At 36.0% G+C, this 25,291-nt stretch overlaps 1 protein-coding gene across 3 annotated transcripts in view; it reads left to right on the top strand.

The window, feature by feature from the left end:
* LOC123525294 (KICSTOR complex protein SZT2-like) overlaps positions 1-25,291 on the top strand; it is a 255,300-nt gene that overhangs the window by 1,901 nt on the left and 228,108 nt on the right. For all 3 annotated transcript variants that reach the window (XM_053537974.1, XM_053537975.1, XM_053537976.1), the window contains exons 2-12: positions 4,248-4,373; positions 12,687-12,860; positions 13,804-13,881; positions 16,128-16,220; positions 18,541-18,684; positions 18,960-19,113; positions 19,442-19,662; positions 19,976-20,124; positions 21,189-21,343; positions 23,677-23,773; positions 24,415-24,552. In XM_053537974.1, the coding sequence (XP_053393949.1) occupies positions 4,248-4,373; positions 12,687-12,860; positions 13,804-13,881; positions 16,128-16,220; positions 18,541-18,684; positions 18,960-19,113; positions 19,442-19,662; positions 19,976-20,124; positions 21,189-21,343; positions 23,677-23,773; positions 24,415-24,552 (1,529 nt within the window). The remainder of the gene's footprint in view (positions 1-4,247; positions 4,374-12,686; positions 12,861-13,803; positions 13,882-16,127; positions 16,221-18,540; positions 18,685-18,959; positions 19,114-19,441; positions 19,663-19,975; positions 20,125-21,188; positions 21,344-23,676; positions 23,774-24,414; positions 24,553-25,291) is intronic.

The raw sequence follows: 25,291 nt of genomic DNA on the forward strand, positions 1-25,291 counted from the left end.
TGTAGTCATACATGACGTACCTAGCAGCTGACCTTTGGACATTTTCGACTTTGCTAGTGAGGGTTTTTTGCCAAGGATGCCAGACGCTTGAACAGTACTCAAGTTGAGGGCGGACATAGGTGTTATAGGCAGCAATTTTGACCTTTTTATTATCAGTTTTGACATTTCGTTGTATGAAGCGAAGAGTGGAAGTTGCTTTGGAAGTGATACTGTCAATGTGTTTGGACCAGTTTAGATCAATATTAGACCTCATTTAGAAATATGAGGTTTGCTGCCAACACTTGTTGCAACCATGCCACGAATACTAGGCAGACATGCCATGGACACTTTTGATAAAATAGATACATTGATGGCGGGATGTTCGTTCACATACAAATTAGATTTGCCGTGAACTTCCTGCGAACATGTAGCTTTTTTTATTAAAGCTTATTTATTTCTCTTAATTTCTCATTTTCTGACCTTAATAGAATCTAAATGGAAGCAAATAACCATTTTGTAAACAGGGTTATTTTCAGCCGTTTTTATAGCCGTTATTGGGCTATATTCCCAATGCCAAAAAGTACGTATTTTTCCCAAAATTAGTGCAAAAATTCCAAATCTACATTCTGAAAAAAAATTCATCAAAATTACACATTGACAAAATTATGGACAATTTTGTAATGGTAGTATATCTTAAAGAGATTGTACAAATATGTGAAACAAGTGTATGAGAAAGTACTTAAACACATCCTTACTATATCCAATGGGACTAAATATTTCCCAATTTGGAACATTTATGCGTCAGATTTCCCAATATTGGGGGTATAGGCTACATGTATGTTCCCAAAACAGGAAGAAAAAACCCTGGTAAAGCATGAAAGCACAAGTTAAACCAAGTGTCTCTGTTATACTGTGATTAATTCAATTCAAAGTATGTTTCCAGTTCTGTGTTGAATTATAATTTGACAAGGATAATGAAAGACTTGGTAAGCTATAGCTCTCCAGTTGCATAATTAAAATCCATAAAAATCATTTCATCACCATCTTAATCAAATGTACATTTGTATGTTAATTTGCTAAAACACACATTACACAAATTATACAGTCTTTAGTAGAACAGGTCAAAAGGACCTCGGACATTTTCCTATTCAGATTGTCTATCGGATTAACAAAAAAGTGACATAGGGATAGACTTCTGAAATTGCATAGTTACGATAGTTGAGTACCATTTCTTGATAAATGGGACTTCATTTTACAAGTTTATTAACAAAAAAGAAGACTCTGTAGACATTTCTCATTCTCTTTTCTATTGAAATATGTATATAAATCATTTTTACGTTTTAAACATCTTTCCCCCCAGTGACGCAACAAAATATTTCACATGCCTTTGTAAATAATTATTATATACGTATGCTGCAAAAAATGGTACTTGGTCACAGGCGGGAAAGTGTTTAAAATTGAAAAAAGCTATATACAGGGTGTCAGCAAATAAATTTTTACATAAATATTTGACACTTATTGCATGTGTTTTCCTAAACCTTACATATTGACAGCTTTAATCATTTTTGTAAATATTTCAAGCACAGAAAACACTAAACTAAATAAATAGCGGACATAGAAAGTGAAACTAGAAAGCAGATAGATCGTTATAAGTATATCTTATGATTTTTCAACCAGGACAGTCTAAGTCTGTCGATTGAATGTCATCAGGACTGAGACAACTGCATCTGTCGTAAGTCAAGAACCAAGCAAGTGGCTTAGACATATTACATATGTGTCTTCAACGTAAACATGACAAAGAAATACAGACGAACTTCTATGGGAATAATGCCACTTTGGTGCAAATTTTTTACCTTTTGTAGGACACAATTGAAGCGAACCTAGAATGCATTTTTAGAGTAACATTTGCTTTTATTCGATCCAGCATCCTATACCCTAATAGAACTAGACTAGGCAACATCTCCTTAACTGACCCAGTTGCTTCCGGAACTAACACTGACACCCATACAACCAATCCTGACTCGCCCAGAACTAACACTGACACCCCCAGAATTAACATCAGTTCGCCCACACGTCTGAAACTTAATTTCGAAGTCAACCGAAATAGTAGTAAGGACCTCAGAGAACTAACACAAACACCCAAAGATTATCTACATAAATGTTGATACTAGCCAGTGAAGTACTATTCCACTGATATAAAATGCTAAAAGTAGGGCATCCCTGAACCCACAGTGGAATAGGCAGTTTCCTGCACCCCTCCGTTTTAACTTACAAAGGCCAACTACGCCAATGTATGGCCAGCTACACCACTTCATGTAATTCAATAATAATCCTCCACATAATGCCCAGTCAGTATTGTACATGTGTATAAATACAGTATAGCAATAGATGTATAGAAAACAAACAGTAGGCTATGATCAATGCATCAGTTATCATGGGCACTCGTGTGGAAATAACTAAGTACAGTTAGGGACCAAAATTTTTGTTCCACTTTTATTTTTTCCGTTTCATTTATTTTCAAAAATGTCAATAAAACTGATAATCTGCATGGAATAAGTTTAGTTATTGTGTTAAAATGTTTCATAGTAGACATACCTTAAATGTCAATGCTTGTATTAACTAAAAACACACATTTTAATTTTTTCAAAAATATGACCCTTAGTTATAAACTGTTCGGATTTCAAGGAAACAAATATGAAATAAAACTATTTTTGCGACAATTTGATAGGACTATAACTTATTTATCAGTATTCGAAGCTATTATATAAAACTATCAGCTATTGAAGTCTAGAAATAGCATTGAACTTAGGGCAAAATCCCTAGCATAATGTCCGATGTCCTTACATGATTAATTCTCAGACATCAAAGACTAATATCGAAAATCATTGAAGAAAAATTTACTGACACTTGCCTTTTGAACTTTATCTGTCATGTGTCTGTGTTTATTTTAGGTTATTTATAATAATGTGTCACCATATACATGTAACCTTTTATTTTTCATGTGTTTTTAATCTAATGGGTATTGCAGTATTATTTTAATTAATAGGATTTAGAAAAATCTGAGGTAGGTTGCTTTATTACTGTTTGAACAAAATGTTGCAATTAAAAATTGATGGGAAAATTATTCATTTGACAAGACATGTTTACCTCGGGTAATCGAAAGTGTTTGAGATGATAAGTAGAACACAGTTTTGGCCATGCAGGCGGTCAAGGTTATAGGGTGAGAGTAGCAGCCTGACAATACTTGTATCACTTGTATTGACTCTTTTTGTACCCCCCGACAACAAAGTTGTAAGGGGGGGTATACTGGTTTCAGGTTGTCTGTCTGTCTGTCTGTCTGGCCGTCTGTCCGTAGACGCAATCTTGTGCGCACCATCTCTCCTTATCCCCTTGACAGAATTTAATGAAACTTCACACAAGTGATCAGTACCAACAGTAGTTGTGCATGGGGCATGTTAGGTTCTTTTAGAAAAAAAAATTGCAGAGTTATGGGACTTTGTTTTTTTGTTACTATACTATATACAAAGACACAATCTTGTGCGCACCATCTCTCCTCATCCCCTTGACACAATTTAATGAAACTTCACACAAGTGATCAGTACCAACAGTAGTTGTGCATGGGGCATGTTAGGTTCTTTCAGAAAAAAATTTGCAGAGTTATGGGACTTTGTTTTTTTGTTGCTATACTATATACATAGACACAATCTTGTGCGCACCATCTTTCCTCATCCTCTTGACACAATTTAATGAAACTTCACACAAGTGATCAGTAACAACAGTAGTTGTGCATGGGGCATGTTAGGTTTTTTCAGCGACAAAAATTGCAGAGTTATGGGACTTTGTTTCTTGTTAATATACTATGTACATACAGTCTGCATATGCAATCTTGTGCGTGCCTAATCTACCAAACCCTTACACACAATTTAATGAAACTTCACACAAGTGATCAGTACCAACCCTAGTTGTGCATAGTGCATGTTACATTCTTTTAGATAAATATTCTGCATAGGTATGGGACTTTGTTTTTTGTTACTATACTGTATACATACAGTCTATATACATACAGTCCACATAATTATGCAATCTTGTGTGCGTCAAATTGCAGTGTACTGTGTCAGTGCATGCTGGGGGTACATTCATCACCTTTAGTGATAGCTCTAGTTTTTAACATCTTTAATAAATATAATCTGAGCAAATTTATTTTGAGCTATATATGTTACAGATCTTAATGTTTATGATATCATGGAGTTTTGTACATTTATTTTCAGGTTATTCAGGCACGTGATGTGTATGTTCTCATGAAAAAGGACTATCGTATCTCTAGGAATATACGTGCTTTATGGTTTTTCCAACATCTCAATAAAACGTTACAGTTCATACCACAAGAACATCTGGTAATTATTCATTTGACATGTTAAAAGTAATTTGTGTCATCTGAGTGAGGATAAAATCCTAGATTGAAGGTTATTTTGAGGCCATTGTTACAATGTCTTCGTCTGAAGATTTTTTTCTGACAGTCATATCATGAAGCATTTTAGCTTGACTGTGCAAAGTATATGGAGAGCTATCCTACTCGACCCAGCACCGGCGTCTGCATAGGCGTCCATTCAGCATCCACACCTTGGTTGAAGTTTTGATGCACTTTCATTTTTTCTCTTACATGATGAGTTTGCTTCAGACTTGCAACTGTTTATTCATTATCACCCACATCCTATGACACAATGGCCATAACTCTTGCACCAATATCTCATCAATTATTTTTTCTTAGAATTTCAGGTTAAAGTTTTGGTGCACTTTCACTCTTCCTCTTTAATTAGCCCACCATCATCAGATGGTGGGCTATTCAAATCACTCTGCGTCCGTGGTCCGTCGTCCTTCCGTCCGTCCGTCCGTCCGTCAGTCTGTCCGTCCTTCCGTCCGTTAACAATTTCTCGTTATCGCATCTCCTCAGAAACTACCTGGGGGATTTTGACCAAACTTTGTCAGAATGATGTATTGGTACCCTAGTTGTGTCCCCCTGAAAATCAGACTGGTTCAACAATTTTTTAGTAAGTTATGGCCCTTTGTTTATTTCTATAATTTACAAAGATTTATATAGGGAAAAACTTTGAAAATCTTCTTGTCCAAAACCTCAGAGCCTAGGTCTTTGATATTTGGTATGAAGCATCATCTAGTGGTCCTCTACCAAGATGATTCAAAATATTTCCTTGGGGTCTAATATGGCCCCGCCGGGGTCACATGGTTTTTATGACTTATATAGGAAAACTTTGAAACCCCTGTCAAACCAAGTGGCTAGGGGACTTTTGCATGTTTGTTTGACATCTTAATGGTCTCTACTAACGATCTTGTCGCACAATCTCTCCACCCCTTGGTCAAATAATGCTCCACCCAGTGATCAGTCCAAACATGTTTGCATGAGATTATCTTTAGGAAAAAAATCAGATACGTTTGTAAACTTCTTGATCAAACACAATCGTGCGCCTGGCCTTTTGACACATTTAATGAAACTTCACACATAGTGAGTTCTACCAAGTATTGTTCAGATTTAGTTCTTCAGAAAAATTTGCCCAGGGTTAATGACTTGATTTTTTGGGAATAATATTAAAATCTTTGGTCACAATCTTCACATTCCTTTGGGACACATTATGACTTTCCACAAGATGACATATACAATAGTTGACTGGGATTTTGGTTTTTTCCACAAAATTTCTGTACTGACTTGTTTTCAAATTTGTGACAACTTGCATAGTTTTGTGCACTAAAAAACCTTGACCACATTATATGAAACTTCACAATGATTCAGTACAGGCATTTGCAAATATGATACATTCATTAGTTTAATGTTTCTGCATAGGTATGTGACCTTGATTTTTGTCTACTGACTACTGTATCAACATTTACTAACTACAGCCTTCAATTTGGACAATCTTGTTGTCGTAAATCTACATTGACTTTCATGCTGTGGCTACTTTCACCTTTAAGGTACAGTTTTCAAATCTTAATAAATATAAGTCTGTGTCAAATTAATTTGACCTTGATTTTAGACCTTATGTTTATTTCCCACAGTTTCTGCTACACTTAAATTTTAGCTTATTGCACGTTTTGTTACCATGAAAAGGACTTTGACCTCTAGATATAGTGACTAGTTTCACATTTCAATACTTACAGTTCAACACAAGACACATGTAATAGATTTGCTGTAAAACAATTTGACATTGAAGTGACCTAGTGACTATTTCACATTGTTACAGTATCAGTCTGAAATTTTGACCACATGAGCATTTATTGTGTTCTGCAAAGTAATGGGAACTTATTTTGACCAGTGCCTGCTATCCTTTCACATTGTTGAAGCTTCACCCTTTCATTTTCCACATGAAAGTGTTTGCTTAGACGGCAACTGTACATTTACCATCTATGACATGCCATAACTCTTGCACCAATATCTCTGAATATTTCTAAAATTTCGGCTAATTTGGGCACTTTCACTCTGTGATCTCTTAATTACTGAATGGATTTGATTCAGACTTAAAATAGTTGTTCCACATCATCACTCACATCATATGACATAAGTTCCATAACTCTGACACCGGTTTTTCATGAATAGTGCGCCTTTTTACTTAGAATTTTAAGTTATTTTTGATGCCTTTTCACTACCGTATACTAATCTGATTACAGAAGGGATTTTATTCATAATTGAAATAACTATTCCATCATATGACACAAGGACCATTACTCTCACACCAATCTTTCATGAATTATCCCCCATTTTACTTAAAATTTCAGGTTGTTTTGATACACTTTCACCCAATCTCATTTATTAGCCCACCATCATCAGATGGTGGGCTATTAAAATCACTCTGCGTCCGTGGTCCGTCCGTCCGTCATTCCGTCCGTCCGTCCGTCCGTTAACAATTTCTCGTTATCGCATCTCCTCAGAAACTACTGGGGGGATTTTGACCAAACTTTGTCAGAATGATGTATTGGTACCCTAGTTGTGTCCCCCTGAAAATCAGACTGGTTCAACAATTTATGAGTGAGTTATGGCCCTTTGTTTATTTCTATAATTTATATAGATTTATATAGGGAAAAACTTTGAAAACCTTCTTGTCCATAACCACAGAGCCTAGGGCTTTGATATTTGGTATGAAGCATCATCTAGTGGTCCTCTACCAAGATGATTCAAATTATTTCTCTGGGGTCAAATATGGCCCCGCCCTGGGGGTCACATGGTTTATATAGACTTATATAGGGAAAAACTTTGAATAACCTCTTGTCCAAAACCACAGGGCCTAGGGCTTTGATATTTTGTATGTGACATCATCTAGTGGTCTTCAACTAAGATTGTTCAAATTATACCCCTAGGGTCAAATATGGCCCCGCCCTGGGAGTCATATGGTTTACATAGACTTATATAGGGAAAAACTTTGAAAATCTTCTTGTCCAAACCACAAAGCCTAGGGCTTTGATACTTGTAATGTAGCATCATCTAGTGTTTCTCTACCAAGTTTGTCAAATTATCCTCCTAGGGTTAAATATGGCCCCGCCCTGGGGGTCACATGGTTCATATAGACTTATATAGGGAAAAGCTTTTAAAATGTTCTTGTCAGTAACTACAACATTCAAACTTGGACCACATGTATATTTTTGAGTTGCAAGATGAATGTTGACATGAGTTGACCTTGATTTTGACCTAGTGACCTACTTTCACATTTCTGTAGCTACATCCTTCAAATTTGGACCACATGCATAATTTTGTGCACTGGAAAAAACTTTGACCTTTATTTTGACCTAGTGACCTACTTTCACATTTTTGAAGGTACAGGCATCAAATTTGGACCATATGCATAGTTTCGTGTTTCAAAATGAAATTTGACATTGATTTTGACCTAGTGACCTACTTTCACATTTCTCAAGCTACAGCCTTCAAATTTGGACTACGTGCATAGTTTTGTGTACCGAAAAAAACTTTGACATTGACCTAGTGACCTACTTTCACATTTTTGAAGGTACAGGCTTCAAATTTGGACCACATGCATAGTTTTGTATTCTGAAATAAAATTTGACCTTGATTTTGACCTAGTGACCTACTTTTACATTTCTCAAGCTGCAGCCTTCAAATTTGGACCACTTGCATAGTTTTTTGTACTGAAATGACCTTTGACCTTTACATTGACCTAGTGACCTACTTTCACATTTTTAAGGTACAGGCTTCAAATTTGGACCACATGCATAGTTTTGTATTCCGAAATTAAATTTGACCTTGATTTTGACCTAGTGACCTACCTTTACATTTCTCAAGCTACAGGCTTCAAATTTGGACCACATGCATAGTTTTGTATTCCGAAATAAAATTTGACCTTGATTTTGACCTAGTGACCTACTTTTACATTTCTCAAGCTACAGCCTTCAAATTTGGACCACATGCATAGTTTTGTGTACCGAAACAAACTTTGACCTTTACATTGACCTAGTGACCTACTTTCACATTTTTGAAGGTACAGGCTTCAAATTTGGACCACATGCATAGTTTTGTATTCTGAAGTAAAATTTGACCATAATTTTGACCTAGTGACCTACTTTCACATTTCTCAAGCTACAGCCTTCAAATTTGGACCACTTGCATAGTTTTGTGTACCGAAATGAACTTTGACCTTAAGATTGACCTAGTGACCTACTTTCACATTTCTGTAGCTGCAGGCTTCAAATTTAGGACCACATGCATAGTTTTGTGTACCGAAACAAACTTTGACCTTGACATTGACCTAGTGACCTACTTTCACATTTTTGAAGGTACAGGCTACAAATTTGGACCACATGCATAGATTTGTGTTGTGTACGGAAATGAAATTTAACCTTGAGCTAGTCAATAAGTCTTGAAATTTGGAACACTCAAAAATGGCACATTGGTGGGCGCCAAGATCACTCTGTGATCTCTTGTTACCAAATGGAATCTATTCAAACTTAAAATAGTTGTTCCACATCATCACCCACAACATATGACACAAAGGCTATCACTCTTGCACCAATATTTCATTAATTATGCCCCTTAGAATTACGTAGAATTTGAGGTTAATTTTGATGCACTTTCTCTATATATCAGTTACTACATAATGGATTTGATTCAAACTTAAATAGTTCTTCCTCATCATCATCCTTATGATATGAAATAAGGTCAATAACTATTGCACACATATTTCATGAACTATGTCCCTTTTTACTTAGAATTTCAGTGTAATTTTTATGCTTTTTCACCATATCTATTGTTAATGAATGGGTTTAATTCAAAATTAAAATGGTTGTTCTACACAATCACCCATATCATATGACACAAGGTCCATAACTCTGGCATCAATATTTTATGAATTATGTCTCTTTTTACCTAGAATTTCAGGTTATAAATTTGATGCTCTTTTCGTTACTAAACAGTTTTATTCAAACTCCACATTATCAGCCACATGATGTAATCCCTGACGCAAGGTTGATATATATAATTAATGCTTTTGCTCAGTAGGTGTATATTTATGTCTCCCCCAGGAGACATATTGTTTTTGCCCTGTCCGTCCGTCTGTCTGTCCGTCCGTCCTTCTGTCCGTCCGTCCGTACGTACGTCACACTTCATTTCCGAGCAATAACTGGAGAACCATTTGACCTAGAACCTTCAAACTTCATAGGGTTGTAGGGCTGCTGGAGTAGACGACCCCTATTGTTTTTGGGGTCACTCCATCAAAGGTTAAGGTCACAGGGGCCTGAAAATTGAAAACCATTTCCAATCAATAACTAGAGAACCACTTGACCCAGAATGTTGAAACTTCATAGGATGATTGGTCATGAAGAGAAGATGACTACTATTGATTTTGGGGTCACTTCGTCAAAGGTCAAGGTCACAGGGGCCTGAACATTGAAAACCATTTCCGATCAATAACTAGAGAACCACTTGACCCAGAATGTTGAAACTTCATAGGATGATTGGTCATGAAGAGTAGATGACCCCTATTGATTTTGGGATCACTCCGTCAAAGGTCAAGGTCACAGGGGCCTGAACATGGAAAACCATTTTCAATCAATAACTAGAGAACCACCTGACCCAGAATGTTGAAACTTCATAGGATGATTGGTCATAAAGAGTAGACGACCCCTATTGTTTTTGGGGTCACTCCGTCAAAGGTCAAGGTCACAGGGGCCTGAACATTGAAAACCATTTCTGATCAATAACTAGAGAACCACTTGACCCAGAATGTTGAAACTTCATAGGATGATTGTACATGCAAAGTAGATGACCCGTATCGATTTTGGGGTCACTCCATTAAAGGTCAAGGTCACAGGGGACTAACATTGAAAACCATTTCCGGTCAGTAACTTGAGAACCACTTGACCCAGAATGTTGAAACTTAATAGGATGATTGATCATAAAGAGTAGATGACCCCTAACGATTTTGGGGTCACTCTGTTAAAGGTCAAGGTCACAGGGGCCCGAACATTGAAAACCATTTCCGGTCAGTAACTTGAGAACCACTTGACCCAGAATGATGAAACTTCGTAGGATTATTGGTCATGCAGAGTAGATGAACCCCAACGATTTTAGGGTCACTCTGTTAAAGGTCAAGGCCACAGGGGCCTGAACATGGAAAACCATTTCCAATCAATAACTTGAGAACCTCTCGACCCAGAATGTTGAAACTTCATAGGATAATTGTTCATGCAGAGTAAATGACCCTTATTGTTTTTGGGGTCACTCCGTTAAAGGTCAAGGTCACAGGGGCCTGAACATTGATAACCAGTTCCGATCAATAACTTGAGAACCACTTGACCCAGAATGTTGAAACTTCATAGGATGATTGAACATGCAGAGTAGATGACCCCTATTGATTTTGGAGTCAGTCTAATAAAGGTCAAGGTCACAGTGGCCTGTTCATGTAAAATCATTTTTTGGAAATAACTTGAGAACCACTTGACCTACAATGTTGGAACTTAATAGGATGATTGGACATGCAGAGTAGATGACCCCTATTTATTTTGGAGTCAGTCTAATAAAGGTCAAGGTCACAGTGGCCTGTTCATGTAAAATCATTTTTTGGAAATAACTTAAGAACCACTTGACCTACAATGTTGAAACTTAATAGGATGATTGGACATGCAGAGTAGATGACCCCTATTTATTTTGTGGTCACTTTATCAAAGGTCAAGGTCACAGGAGCCTTAACAGTGACTTGAGAACCACTAGGCCACTAGTGTTGAAATTTAGCAGGATGACTGGACATGCCAAGTAGATGATCCCTATTGCAGCCAACCATCAGTGTCTCTTTGACTTTCGCTCCTGACCCCTATTGACTTCGTGCCTATAGGACTTTGCATTGGGGGAGACATGCGCTTTTTTACAAAAGCATTTTCTAGTTTACTTTGAAGGTGGACACTACCAGTAGGAGGTGAGGTTCATGTATATAATTTATGCATTTGCTTAATATGTGTATATTTTACTTTGAAGGTGGACACTACCAGTAGGAGGTGAGGTTCATGTATATAATTTATGCTTTTGCTTAATATGTGTATATTTTACTTTGAAGGTGGACACTACTTGTAGGAGGTGAGATTCATGTATATAATTTATGCATTTGCGTAATATGTGTATATTTTACTTTAAAGGTGGACGCTACTTGTAGGAGGTGAGGTTTGTGTATATAATTTATGCATTTGCGTAATATGTGTATATTTTACTTTGAAGGTGGACACTACTTGTAGGAGGTATAATTTATGCATTTGTGTAATATGTGTATATTTTACTTTGAAGGTGGACACTACTTGTAGGAGGTGAGGTTCATGTATATAATTTATGCATTTGCTTAATATGTGTATATTTTACTTTGAAGGTGGACACTACTTGTAGGAGGTGAGGTTCATGTATATAATTTATGCATTTGCTTAATATGTGTATATTTACTTTGAAGGTGGACACTACTTGTAGGAGGTATAATATTTATGCATTTGTTAATATGTGTATATTTTACTTTGAAGGTGGACACTACTTGTAGGAGGTGAGGTTCATGTATATAATTTATGCATTTGCTTAATATGTGTATATTTACTTTGAAGGTGGACACTACTTGTAGGAGGTATAATTTATGCATTTGCGTAATATGTGTATATTTTACTTTGAAGGTGGACACTACTTGTAGCAGGTGAGGTTCATGTATATAATTTATGCATTTGCTTAATATGTGTATATTTTACTTTGAAGGTGGACACTACTTGTAGGAGGTGAGGTTCATTTATATAATTTATGCATTTGCTTAATATGTGTATATTTTACTTTGAAGGTGGACACTACTTGTAGGAGGTGAGGTTCATGTATATAATTTATGCATTTGCTTAATATGTGTATATTTTACTTTGAAGGTGGACACTACTTGTAGGAGGTGAGGTTCATGTATATAATTTATGCATTTGCTTAATATGTGTATATTTTACTTTGAAGGTTGGACACTACTTGTAGGAGGTGAGGTTCGTGTATATAATTTATGCATTTGCTTAATATGTGTATATTTTACTTTGAAGGTGGACACTACCAGTAGGAGGTGAGGTTCGTGTATATAATTTATGCATTTGCTTAATATGTGTATATTTTACTTTGAAGGTGGACACTACTTGTAGGAGGTGAGGTTCATGTATATAATTTATGCATTTGCTTAATACGTGTATATTTTACTTTGAAGGTGGACACTACTGAAGAGTTACAGGTAGGATCAGTGGTTGCTGATGATGGTACACAATGTTTCCCAGGACAGAAGTACAGTGTGGCTCTGTTACCAAGCACCATGGTCACATTCATGGCACGCCGCTACAGATTTGTTATCATCCTAGATGTCAGTCCCTCTGTCAGCTCAGTGGTATGTCCCTTACTCTTGAAATAAATGTCTCCTAACTCATAACTTGCTCTTCTAGAGGAAGAAGACAGTGTCATTGATATTACTTTGGTATAAATTGTACTGGAACAAAGCAGTGCCCTAGTATAAAGTGAAGTAGTATTACATATAGTGACCCAAGTATACTTTACAATCGTAAAAACTACTTCATTCAGTTGTAAATCTAGTGTCGATGATAATTTAGCTAGCCAGTTACAATTTCAGTTTAATGTTGGTGCACTTTCACTGTATCTTTGTTATTGCTTAATGAATTTGATTCAAACAAGATACCGGTAGTTCTTCCAAATCATTGTCCTAATCATATGACACAAGATACATTACCTTGGCGCAAGTATTTCATGAATTATGTCCCCTTTTCACATAGAATTTCAGTTTAGATTTGACTCTTTTTCAACATACCTCTGTTGTAACCAAATGGATTTGATTCAAACTTAAGACACACCACCAACATTATACAACACAAGGTCTGTAATGCTGCCACCGATATGTTATGAGTAATACCACCTTTTTATGTAGAATTCCAGGTTTAACTTGAAATGCACCTTTGCTCTATCTCAGTTATTACTAAATAGATTTAATTCAAATTAAAATGGTTGTCCCACATTATTAGTCACATGATATGACATGGCAGTACTTTTGCAGAAATTTTCCATGAGTTGTGTCCATTTTATACTTCTTTAATGTTTTGATACACTTTATCTGTTATAATTAATACATTTGACACAGACTTATGCTATAGTACAATATCTTAAGTCACATTGGAGTCATTAAACACTCCAGTGACAGCACCAGCCTCCTTAGGTTTGCCCAATTTCACTATCCAGCATCGAAATAGTCGTGTGCTGTCTCCTGTGACAGCTGTTGTTTATACATGGTTTATTAATCTGTTCTATTGATTTATTTACAGGATACTAGCAACTGCTCAGTGTTGTATGAAAAGGTTCACACTACTTTGTCCAACTTCCTTAGAGGTATTGTTCTACCGGTAAGTCCACACAACTCTGTCCAATTTTCTTAGAGGTATTGTTCTACTGGTAAGTTCACACAACTCTGTCCAACTTCCTTAGAGGTATTGTTCTGACGGGAAGTTCACACAACTCTGTCCAACTTCCTTAGAGGTATTGTATTACCAGTAAGTTCACACAACTCTGTCCAACTTCATTAGAGGTATTGTTTTACCAGTAAGTTCACACAACTCTGTCCAACTTCCTTAGAGGTATTGTTCTGACGGGAAGTTCACACAACTCTGTCCAACTTCCTTAGAGGTATTGTTCTACCAGTAAGTACACACAACTCTGTCCAACTTCCTTAGAGGTATTGTGTTACCGGTAAGTTCACACAACTCTGTCCAACTTCATTAGAGGTATTGTTTTACCAGTAAGTTCACACAACTCTGTCCAACTTCCTTAGAGGTATTGTTCTGACGGGAAGTTCACACAACTCTGTCCAACTTCCTTAGAGGTATTGTTCTACCAGTAAGTACACACAACTCTGTCCAACTTCCTTAGAGGTATTGTGTTACCGGTAAGTTCACACAACTCTGTCCAACTTCATTAGAGGTATTGTTTTACCAGTAAGTTCACACAACTCTGTCCAACTTCCTTAGAGGTATTGTTTTACCGGTAAGTTCACACAACTCTGTCCAACTTCCTTAGAGGTATTGTTTTACTGGTAAGTTCACACAACTCTGTCCAACTTCATTAGAGGTATTGTTTTACCGGTAAGTTCACACAACTCTGTCCAACTTCCTTAGAGGTATTGTTCTGCCGGTAAGTTCACACAACTCTGTCCAACTTCCTTAGAGGTATTGTTTTACCAGTAAGTTCACACAACTCTGTCCAACTTCCTTAGAGGTATTGTTTTACCAGTAAGTTCACACAACTCTGTCCAACTTCCTTAGAGGTATTGTTCTACTGGGAAGTTCACACAACTCTGTCCAACTTCCTTAGAGGTATTGTTCTACCGGTAAGTTCACACAACTCTGTCCAACTTCCTTAGAGGTATTGTTTTACCGGTAAGTTCACACAACTCTGTCCAACTTCGTTAGAGGTATTGTTTTACCAGTAAGTTCACACAACTCTGTCCAACTTCCTTAGAAGTATTGTTCTACTGGTCAGTTCACATTACTCTGTCCAACTTCCTTAAAGGTATTGTTCTACTGGTAAGTTCACATTACTCTGTCTAACAGGTAAGTTCACACAACTCTGTCCAACTTTCTTAGAAGTATTGTTCTACTGGTCTGTTCACATTACTCTGTCCAACTTCCTTAAAGGTATTGTTCTACTGGTAAGTTCACACAACTCTGTCCAACTTCCTTAGAGGTATTGTTCTACTGGTAGGTTCACATTACTCTGTCTAACTGATAAGTTCACATTACTCTGTCCAACTTCCTGAGCTTTGGTTTCTTGTGCTTTAGTATCCCTTCACCACTGCCACACAAAAAAAAGCCTTCAGCTGCGCTTCAAATTCAACACAAATCAGTGGCACCTAGAGGTGATCAGGCCGAGTTTCTTGAATCTGGTATAAATTTTGTTGGTATGATATCCACTTCAAACATTTTTGCAAAAGTTTTGCAAACAGGCAGGTTTCTTGGGAACTTCTTGACTGAATGCTTTGGTATTTTTAACACACAAGTCTTCATCATCATAAAATTATCTCTCTTAGTGAGGTACAATAAATGTGACGAACATTTAGCAAAATTATGCCCCTTGTTAATGTAATGCTTTCATATATAAAGTAGTGTTATATGGAAGGATTAAGGTAAATGCACCCTTTTTAGACTGCTCTTGTTTTTAGCTCGACTTTTTGAAGAAACAGTAGAGCTATTGCACTCACCCCAGCATCGGTACTTATGTTGGCGTTGGCGGTGCCGTTGGTTAAAGTTCTTGGTAAAGTCAAATATCTCTGTTACTATCAAAGCTATTGACTTGAAACTTAAAATAGTTATTTACTATAAAAGTCTGCACCAGGAGAAACAATCCCCATAACTCTGATTGAATTTTGACAGAGTTACTCCCCTTTTTAACTTAGAATGTTTTGGTTGAAGTTATCAAAAGTTTTTACTGGCAAAGCTCTAATTCTGAGTCTCAAGCACTGAAAAAAGTGGAGCGCGCTGTCATCAGACAGCTCTTGTTAATGTAGTGAAATGTATACAGTGTTTGATTGTACAGGGTAATTCATTCCATTGTGATAAAGTGTAAACACACATTAGAGATGCTATTGTTGCTGCAGTTTCAGATACCAGGATCTACAGCGGTGTTGAGTCCAGAAATTCACATTACAGTAATAGCATATACACCTGTGAAGAGTTTCACATTTAACCAGGTAAACACTTACTGTTTGTTGTCACTTGCTGTGTACACATTCTGCTTACATTTTCCTTTAGCATTGCCTTAGTTAATCAAAAACTGAACTGAACAGAGTGAATGATATACATTAGTTCCAAGCTGAATACAGTGTTGTGGTCCTCCTCTTTGTCTCTCAGTATATGGTAGATATGAAAATATTAAACATTTACTATTTAATAGGAATTCTTGTACAAAAAGTATTAAATGAAAGAGCTATTTCATGTTACCTGTATTTTAAGCTTTAACATTGGAGCCAATATTTAACTAAGGTAGGTTTTTCAAAGTTGAAAAGTAAAAGGCATAACATATTTTATTTGCATACTTTGAAAATTCCATTGTGGTGCAGTGGGCTAAGTTGTTGGTCTTTTGTACCTTTTTTAGCTCCGCTATTCAGAGAATAGGGGTGCTATTCTACTCGCCCCAGCGTCAGCGTGAGCTTTCTTGGTTAAAATTTTTTGGCAACCTTTGTTACTATTGCTTATATCTTACTGTAACTTCACATTAACATTGTTCAGCATGCAAACAAAGTATGTGCAGGGGCTGGGCCCATTATACCCAAGGTCAAGGTCACCAATGTGTTATACTTGGGTTATTTTTAAGGTTCAAGTTTTTTGGCAACCTTTGTTTTTCTGTCATATCTTTGTTACTATTGCTTATATCTTACTGTAACTTCACATAAACATTGACCAGCATACAAACAAAATATATGCAGGGGTTGGGCCCATTATACCCAAGGTCAAGGCCACCATGGTGTTATACTTAGGTTATTTTTAAGGATAAAGTTTTTCGGTAACCTTTGTTTTTCTGTCATGTCTTTGTTACTAATGCTTATGTCTTACTGTAACTTCACATAAACATTGTCCAGCATACAAACAAAGTATATGTAGGGGCTGAGCCCATTATACTGAAGGTCAAGGTCATCAAGTTGTTATACTTGGAATTATTTTCATGTTAAATTTTTTCGAAAGCTTTGTTTATAGACATAATCTTTGACTTAATGACTTAAAATTAAAAATATTTCTTTATACTGATCATCTGCATGTGTGGTTACAATCCCCATAACTCTAATTGTATTTTTGACAGAATTATGCCCTTTTCATACTTAAATTATTTTTGCAATCTTCGCTTTCTGGATATAACTTTAGTACAATATAAGATAATGACTTGAAACTTAAAATATATCTTTATCATCATCATCTGCATGTGTGGTTTCAATCCCAATAACTCTAATTTGTGTTCTTGACAGAATTATGCCTCTTTCATACATCAAGCTTTTGGGCAAACTTTGTTTTCTGGACATAACTTTAGTACAATATAAGATAATGACTTGAAACTTAAAATGTATCTTTATCATCATCATCTGCATGTATGGTAACAATCCCCATAACTCCGATTTGTATTTTTATCCAAATTATGCCCCTTTCATACTTAAATATTTTGACAAACTGTTTTCTTGACACAAATTTGGTACTACATACAATGAGACATAAATTCATTTTACTGTCAAATTGCCGAATAGTGGAGCGCGCTGTCTTACGGACAGTTCTTGTTGAATAGAGAAATTTGAAACTGGAAAAAGGGCAGCGGATGAGTAGTGCTTCTTATCCCAGTCTGTCTTTGAACTTTTTTCTTTAACAAAAATGCCATTTAGATGACATAGAGTCAAGATCATGGTTACAGTCACTTTAAATAGATTTTTTTCACTGGGATCATTAGAAAGGCGGTTTTTGGTTTTATAACTTTAGATAGGATTGACATAGTATCACCAAACGTGGTGTATAACAAGCTAATTGAAGAACTAGGTTTGGATTGTTATGGGGGTCACTGTTACAAAAAATAGAAAAAATGAGTTTTACTCAGTGACTTAAGTAGGAATGAGATTCTGTGTTGGAACTTTTTATGTAGATATTTTAATAGGACAGAAAGGTTTGGGCCGCTAGCATCAAGGTCACTATAGGTCAGAGTCATTTGAAAAACTTGGTTTTCAGGGATTTCCGCATCTTTTGTTTGTTAACAGTTTGGTTTTGAGCATATTTAATATCTGTAAATATCTGTTATTATTTAACATTTTGTTGTGTTTGTCCACAAAACGTTCCTAAAGGTAAACGTGTGCCATGCATGTGGGTGGTTGAAGTAATTACCAGAAGGGGCATCATATATTTATCCTGGTAGTTTACAGAGTTCTAGTTACTGCACTACTCCAGTTAATTTTGAGGAATCCTTCCTAAATAGATATCAGTTACAGAGTTCCATTTATTTAGAACAATTTTGAGGATATTTCTATTGTGTTGTTGTAGGTGCTGGCTCAAGGTTTGGTGATAACAGCTGATAATGTTGAGAAAATACTGTCCTCAATGGCTGTGAAGTTAAGGACATTTGAGTCAACATTAGCAGATAATTTCAAAAAGTGCTTAGAAAATACAAGCTCAAACTTTGCAAATGTAAGTATAGACATAAACTTGTTCTGTTAGTATGTTATCTTCATGCTTCACTATGCCTCTGCTATAGAGAACGCTTCAGACCATCAGTTTGTTGGGACAAGTTTGATCCCCAAACTGTGTCATAATTAGTGACCTGTGTCTGAAAATTTGAAATAAAATAGTGAAGATTAGCTGACTTACTATAAACTTTCTAGTATAAAATGGTTGTTGTTAGTTTCTTTATTATGTGTATGTTGATATTGTGGTGAGGAATGTCTTGTATCGTTATGTTTCAGAGTTACTATGATGTACATCAAGCCCATGCCGACCCTATAGGACCCCAGTTATCAAAGGATCAGGATATCATTAACAATCCCGAGGCCGGCATCGTTAACATGCTCAGAAGTGGTATGATGGCCTTACAGCTGCTGCCAGAAAACTCTAGTTCAGGTACTCACATCTACAGAAAATAAAAAATGCAAATGCTTTGTATTTTATAATATTTTAAGGTTCCAAGTTCACATGCATAGGAGTTCCCAGGTAGTAAAAATGTGCAAGCAACTGAGCAGTGAGAAATTGGTATATCAAAAAATTAGCCACAATAAAAGGTCTTGATTTTTTTTATTCTAGCATGCTGGTATGAATATTATGATCAAAACTGATGATCTACATTAATAGTGTAGTAATAATTACCAAAATAGATGCTCAGGTTAGGTAGTTATATACATTTGATACCAGTTTTAAAGAAAAGTTATGTACAAATGTAAATTAATTTTAGGTTTGGTTGTGATAACTGATGGTTGTCTTGGAGTGCCGGATGCTAATTTGTTTGAATTTCTACTGACACAGTTGAGAACGAGTACTATAGCATGTACATTTCTCCGTGTTGGTGAAACTCGGACACCATTTGGACAGTTTGGACATGTAGCGCATACAGAACTGATGCAGTTTATTTCAACTGCTACCTTTGGATCATACTTTGACACATGTCCTGATGTGGTAAGCTTATTACAGTTTCAATGTTGATTTATACAGTATCAGTATTTGTACAGCTTGAATTATGGCAAATTAATATGACCTAAAGCTTTGGGTTGTATATACTATATGATTTTAATGTGATAAATACATCATTTTTTAAACATATTTTGTCATAGATTGTTTATTATAAAATGACATATTAAAGTAATCAAGGTGGTTTATTACTAACAGTCTGTAAATTTAATTGAAAAATGAAGACAAGATTGGTATGTAAAAAAGAAACGGTATTTTGATCTAAGTTTTATTAACAATGGTTTTTGTCATTTTTCCCTAGACTGGCAGTGAATCAAGATTACCTAATGTGTACCACAAAGCCATGTTCCTGTGGAGTTTCCAGCGAGGTTTGGAGGGGTTTAGGTTCGACCTTGGAGATCAACATCTCATGGCCCAGCAGTCCTCGTCACCAGCTCAGCTTGTTCAGAGGTACATAGTTTAATCTCATTTTCACATATCAGGCAAGGTATTTCATAAATGACCTAGTTAGAAACAGGAGTTGAAATGGGTGTTGTTTGTATAAGTGACAATACTGTTACTATAATCCACATTGAGGCAGAACTAAGAATAACCAGTAACTGAAAAAACATGAAAATATCCACTTTAGTGCATTTAGTGATCAAGTTACCTGTCATTGCCTGTTTAGAATATTTGGAGCATCAGAAAATAGAGACATGTAGGGTAAAAAAAAATTGAATACATATGAGGTTGAATATTTAGGTGATCATGATGTAATTAAATCAAAAGAAAATTCCATCTTGCATCAAAGTACAGTGACACTTTCATAACTGTTTTACTTAAGATAACTGTGACATCTGCACTGAATTTTGTTTTGGAGTTGAAGACCAAGCTCAGATTGCAAGTGTGTTGTCGGTCAGCTGCGGTCAGTTGGTTTGGCAGGTTCTGAGACCAGGCTCAACTTTATACCTTAAGAGACTGGACATTGTTTGATAATATAGACATAGATACCTAGATCTGTCCTTACAATATATGAGCCGCACCATGAGAAAACCAACATAGTGGCTTTGTGACCAGCATAGATCCAGACTAGCCTGTGCATTTGCACAGTCTGGTCAGGATCCATGCTGTTCGCTTTCAAATACTATTGCAATTAGAGAAACCATTAGCGAACAGCATGGATTCTGACCAGACTGTGCGGATGCGCTGGCTGGTCTGGATCCATGCTGGTCGCCAAACCACTACGTTGGTTTTCTCATGGCACGGCTCATATACTTGTCAACACATACTGTTTCAAGAGTAATTACATGTATATAAAGTGTACACCATAAGCTCTTGACCAAAGAGGTCATTCATGAATTATATCCCACTGACCAAAACTTTAGAGCTTTCACTGTTAGTTGTGGGAGGGAAGTTAAACTTGCATATCTTTATAATGTTTTCATGTTTCTGTTTACTAAAGTGGCTTATGCTAAAGTAATTTGACAAGGATTCTGAATAAAAAAATGTAATATTGAATTCTTACCATATTTCAGACTGTTGTCACATCCTATCCATGGTAACCTGGCTAGTGTGATGCCGAACCTGAGAAAACGTCACTCTGAGAGTAAGCTGAATGCATCGTTGTTCAGTGTGCTGTCTGTCAGACTTAGAGAGGGCTATACCATCAGAGATATTGCTATTACAAAAGGTAATCTTTCCATCAGTGTGCTGTCTGTCAGACTTAGAGAGGGCTATACCATCAGAGATATTGCTATTACAAAAGGTAATCTTTCCATCAGTGTGCTGTCTGTCAGACTTAGAGAGGGCTAAACCATCAGAGATATTGCTATTACAAAAGGTAATCTTTCCATCAGTGTGCTGTCTGTCAGACTTAGAGAGGGCTATACCATCAGAGATACTGCTATTACAAAAGGTAATCTTTCCATCAGTGTGCTGTCTGTCAGACTAAGAGAGGGCTATACCATCAGAGATGTTGCTATTACAAAAGGTAATCTTTCCATCAGTGTGCTGTCTGTCAGACTTAGAGAGGGCTATACCATCAGAGATATTGCTATTACAAAAGGTAATCTTTCCATCAGTGTGCTGTCTGTCAGACTTAGAGAGGGCTATACCATCAGAGATATTGCTATTACAAAAGGTAATCTTTCCATCAGTGTGCTGTCTGTCAGACTTAGAGAGGGCTAAACCATCAGAGATATTGCTATTACAAAAGGTAATCTTTCCATCAGTGTGCTGTCTGTCAGACTTAGAGAAGGCTATACCATCAGAGATATTGCTATTACAAAAGGTAATCTTTCCATCAGTGTGCTGTCTGTCAGACTTAGAGAGGGCTATACCATCAGAGATATTGCTATTACAAAAGGTAATCTTTCCATCAGAATATCAAAAATATAGATTTCGAAAATGCATAGTAATTGTTCTGGTGTGGTAAACTGGTAGACAGAGAAATTCTTTGAGGATGATTTACGGTCAGTTTGAGATCAAAACTAGTAGCTAAAATATTCTGATACATCTTTAATCTTTCAAACAAAACATATTAAAGGTAACCTGACTGTCAAAAGCAGCTTTGGAGATAGTAGAATTTAACTCGCTATAAATTTTGTTTTGTCTTGCATGCATACTTGATACTTCAAATATAAGACGGCACAACACATCACAGCTGTGCATTATTATTAATTTAAAGCCAGAAATTAGGAGATTCTGTCATACACAAATTGAAATTGTGATTTAATTCTTCAAGTCCACTTAGTACCTCAGCAAGGTAAAAGCATTGTGCAGGGGCAATACTGTATGCCTCAAGTCGAGTAAAGGTTGTAAGAGGTATTGTTATTGATTTCTAGGTCAAAATAGTCTTGTGAAAAAATATTTTCATAGTCATGAAGAACAAACCTCTGAATGATCCAGAGAAAACTATAAAATGAACAGAGTCGAAAGGAAGCAGTTATTTCAGTTGTCTGTAAACTGGTTCAGTCCAGATACTGGTTCCCATCCAGTGTTAAAAATTGAAGTATAAATAACTAGACTATTGATTTTTAACTGGTCTGATTTTTGAAAAAAAAAAGGTATTGTTGTCACTTGATTGTTGGCGTTGGTTAAATTTTTTCTTAAGGTCCACCTTTTCTCAAAAACTGTAAGAGCTATAGCTTTGAAACTTTTCACACTTGTTTATAATCATTAGTTGACTATGTAGGCCAAGAACCGTAACTCTAATAAGCATTTTGTTAGAATGATGGCCCTTTTTCTACTTGGAAAATTTGATTTTCTTGGGTCAAATTTTTGTTTAGGTCCACTTTTCTCAAAAACTATAAGAGCCACGGGTTTGAAACTTGGCACTTGTTTATCATCATTAAGTAAGTATGTGAATTAAAAACCATAACTCTAACCTGCATTTTGTTAGAATTATGGCCCTTTTTGTACATAGAAAATTTGAATTTGTTGGTTAAAATTTTTGTTTAGGTCCACTTCACTTGAATACTATAAGAACACTAGCTAAACTGTATCTTTGCAGACTTGTTTATCATCATCAGGTGAGTAAGTAGGACAAGAGCCATAAGTCTACTATGTATTTTGTCAGAATTATGGCCCTTTATGTACTTTAGAAAATTTGAATTTCTTTTTATTTAGGTCACTTTTCTTGATTTCTATAAGAGCTATAGCTTTGAAACTTTATACACTTGTTTATTATTATGAGATTAATATGTAGGTCAAGAACCATAACTCTCTCTTGCATTTTGTCAGAATGGGTCTTTTTAACTTTGATTTAGAAAATTAGTTCTAGGTTGTTTTTTGTTTAAGTTCACTTTTCTTGAATACTTTCTATAGCTTTGAAACCTCATACATTTTTTGTCATCAGTTAATAACTCTTCTTTTAAGAGAATGTCCAGCACTTGTATACGAGCATTGGCAACTGCAGACAGTGCTCTTGTTACAGTTACATTGAAGACCAAACTTGAGAAAAATGCATAATTGTCCTTAACTTTGAGTAAAGCTTTAAAAGAAATACACTTGACTTGTTTGCAGGTGAGACCCAGTTAGATGTACGACTAGTTCTACCATGGAGAGAATATGCCAGATTTGAGTACCTTGTTAGAGCAGCATGGCCACTGGACAAGAACAGGTGAAAAATCTTTTCCTCTTGTCTTTTAACATTTAATTATGGTTTTCATCCTTTGCAAGTATTTTCTCTGCACTTCTGCTCTCTTGCACTGGTGATATCAGTCAAGACTCACACTAGTGATTCATGTTTAATTTGCCGATCCTATTCTGTCATTCATTTCGCATGAACTCCAAAAAAAATAAATTATTTCTTATATTAACATTTTATTGCCCTTCCATTTGTAAACAAGGTTATACTATAAATTGTACACATTTTGTTGCATTTAACATTAAAACCATCTTACTGGCCATTCTGTTCACCAGAAGGAACAACTGCAACATCATCTAAGAAAGTTCTCCGTGTAGTCGTCAAAGTTGCGGTCCATCATCACTAAGCAGAGTTGTCGTAACTTTGGCGCCTTTCCTTCTGCTGTTCATACAAAATGAACGTCATAATTTTCAGTGGAAAAGAATAGGTTGAATGTAAATATTAAAGTTTTAAGTGGAATGTTTAGCAGATCTTATTTATAAATTGACTTTAAAATATGCAAGGTTCAGATTATATGCAACTACCTGAGGGTACCCTTTCTGGTCACATACTGTTTTCCTGCTCTACAAAAAATGAAAACAATTTTCAAAGTTGGATGACAATATACTTTTCAGGCCATTGACGCACACAGAGATCACTATAGAAGGAAGTTATGACTTTCTACATGATATGACTTGTACCAAAATCAACACAAATAAGATGAGTGGCTTTAGGTCGGCTAATGTGAAGAAATTCTGGCAGGTACTGCAGGGGTAAGTTTTCTCTGAAGTTTTCTCTGTAGATTCCTGTATTAAAGACTGTAAACTGTGTGGATGCATGGCTGCAAAGGTTAGGTACACAAGTTTCAGTGTAATCCATATAGTGTATATTAAGGGATTTAGAATTTAGATGAAAGGTAAATATGCTGTTTAATACTTCTGAAAACAAGGATTGACAAAATGAAATGTCACCTTTAACATCAGATTATGCTCATTATGTTATTATGATTTCCAAACAGAGATGAAAATTAAAAGTTATCTGGTTAATATATTTTCCATGCAGCAGGGATACATTTCAACTCAATAATTTCTGTACAGCTTGAAAGGTTTATTAAACTTGGGTGGAATTTTCATGTCATTAAGAATGTTCATTTTGTGTCTATACAAGGTCAAGGTTATAATTCAAGGTCAAATGTTTAAGACTTGGATTTTGTATCCACTCTATATCTTTTAAACCTCTGACATAATATAGATCCAACAATACAGCTATTCCTGGCCAAGGTCAAGAAGGTCGTTTTTGGAGGTTACTCTCTAATGTCTTGAAAGATATTTATGAAACTTGGGTTAAATGTTCATCTCATCAAGATGCATGCAGAGCTGATGTCCCAAACATGCTTGCAAAAAAAGTCAAGAAATGTTAACCTCCATGTCTGATTCATGTGGAGAAGTTGGCAGTTACTTGCAGGGGACAGGCTGGTACTGGTATAAGGGACAATGCTCACCATTACATAAC

The sequence above is a fragment of the Mercenaria mercenaria genome, chromosome 3, assembly GCF_021730395.1.
Source record: "Mercenaria mercenaria strain notata chromosome 3, MADL_Memer_1, whole genome shotgun sequence".
Lineage (NCBI taxonomy): Eukaryota > Metazoa > Mollusca > Bivalvia > Venerida > Veneridae > Mercenaria > Mercenaria mercenaria.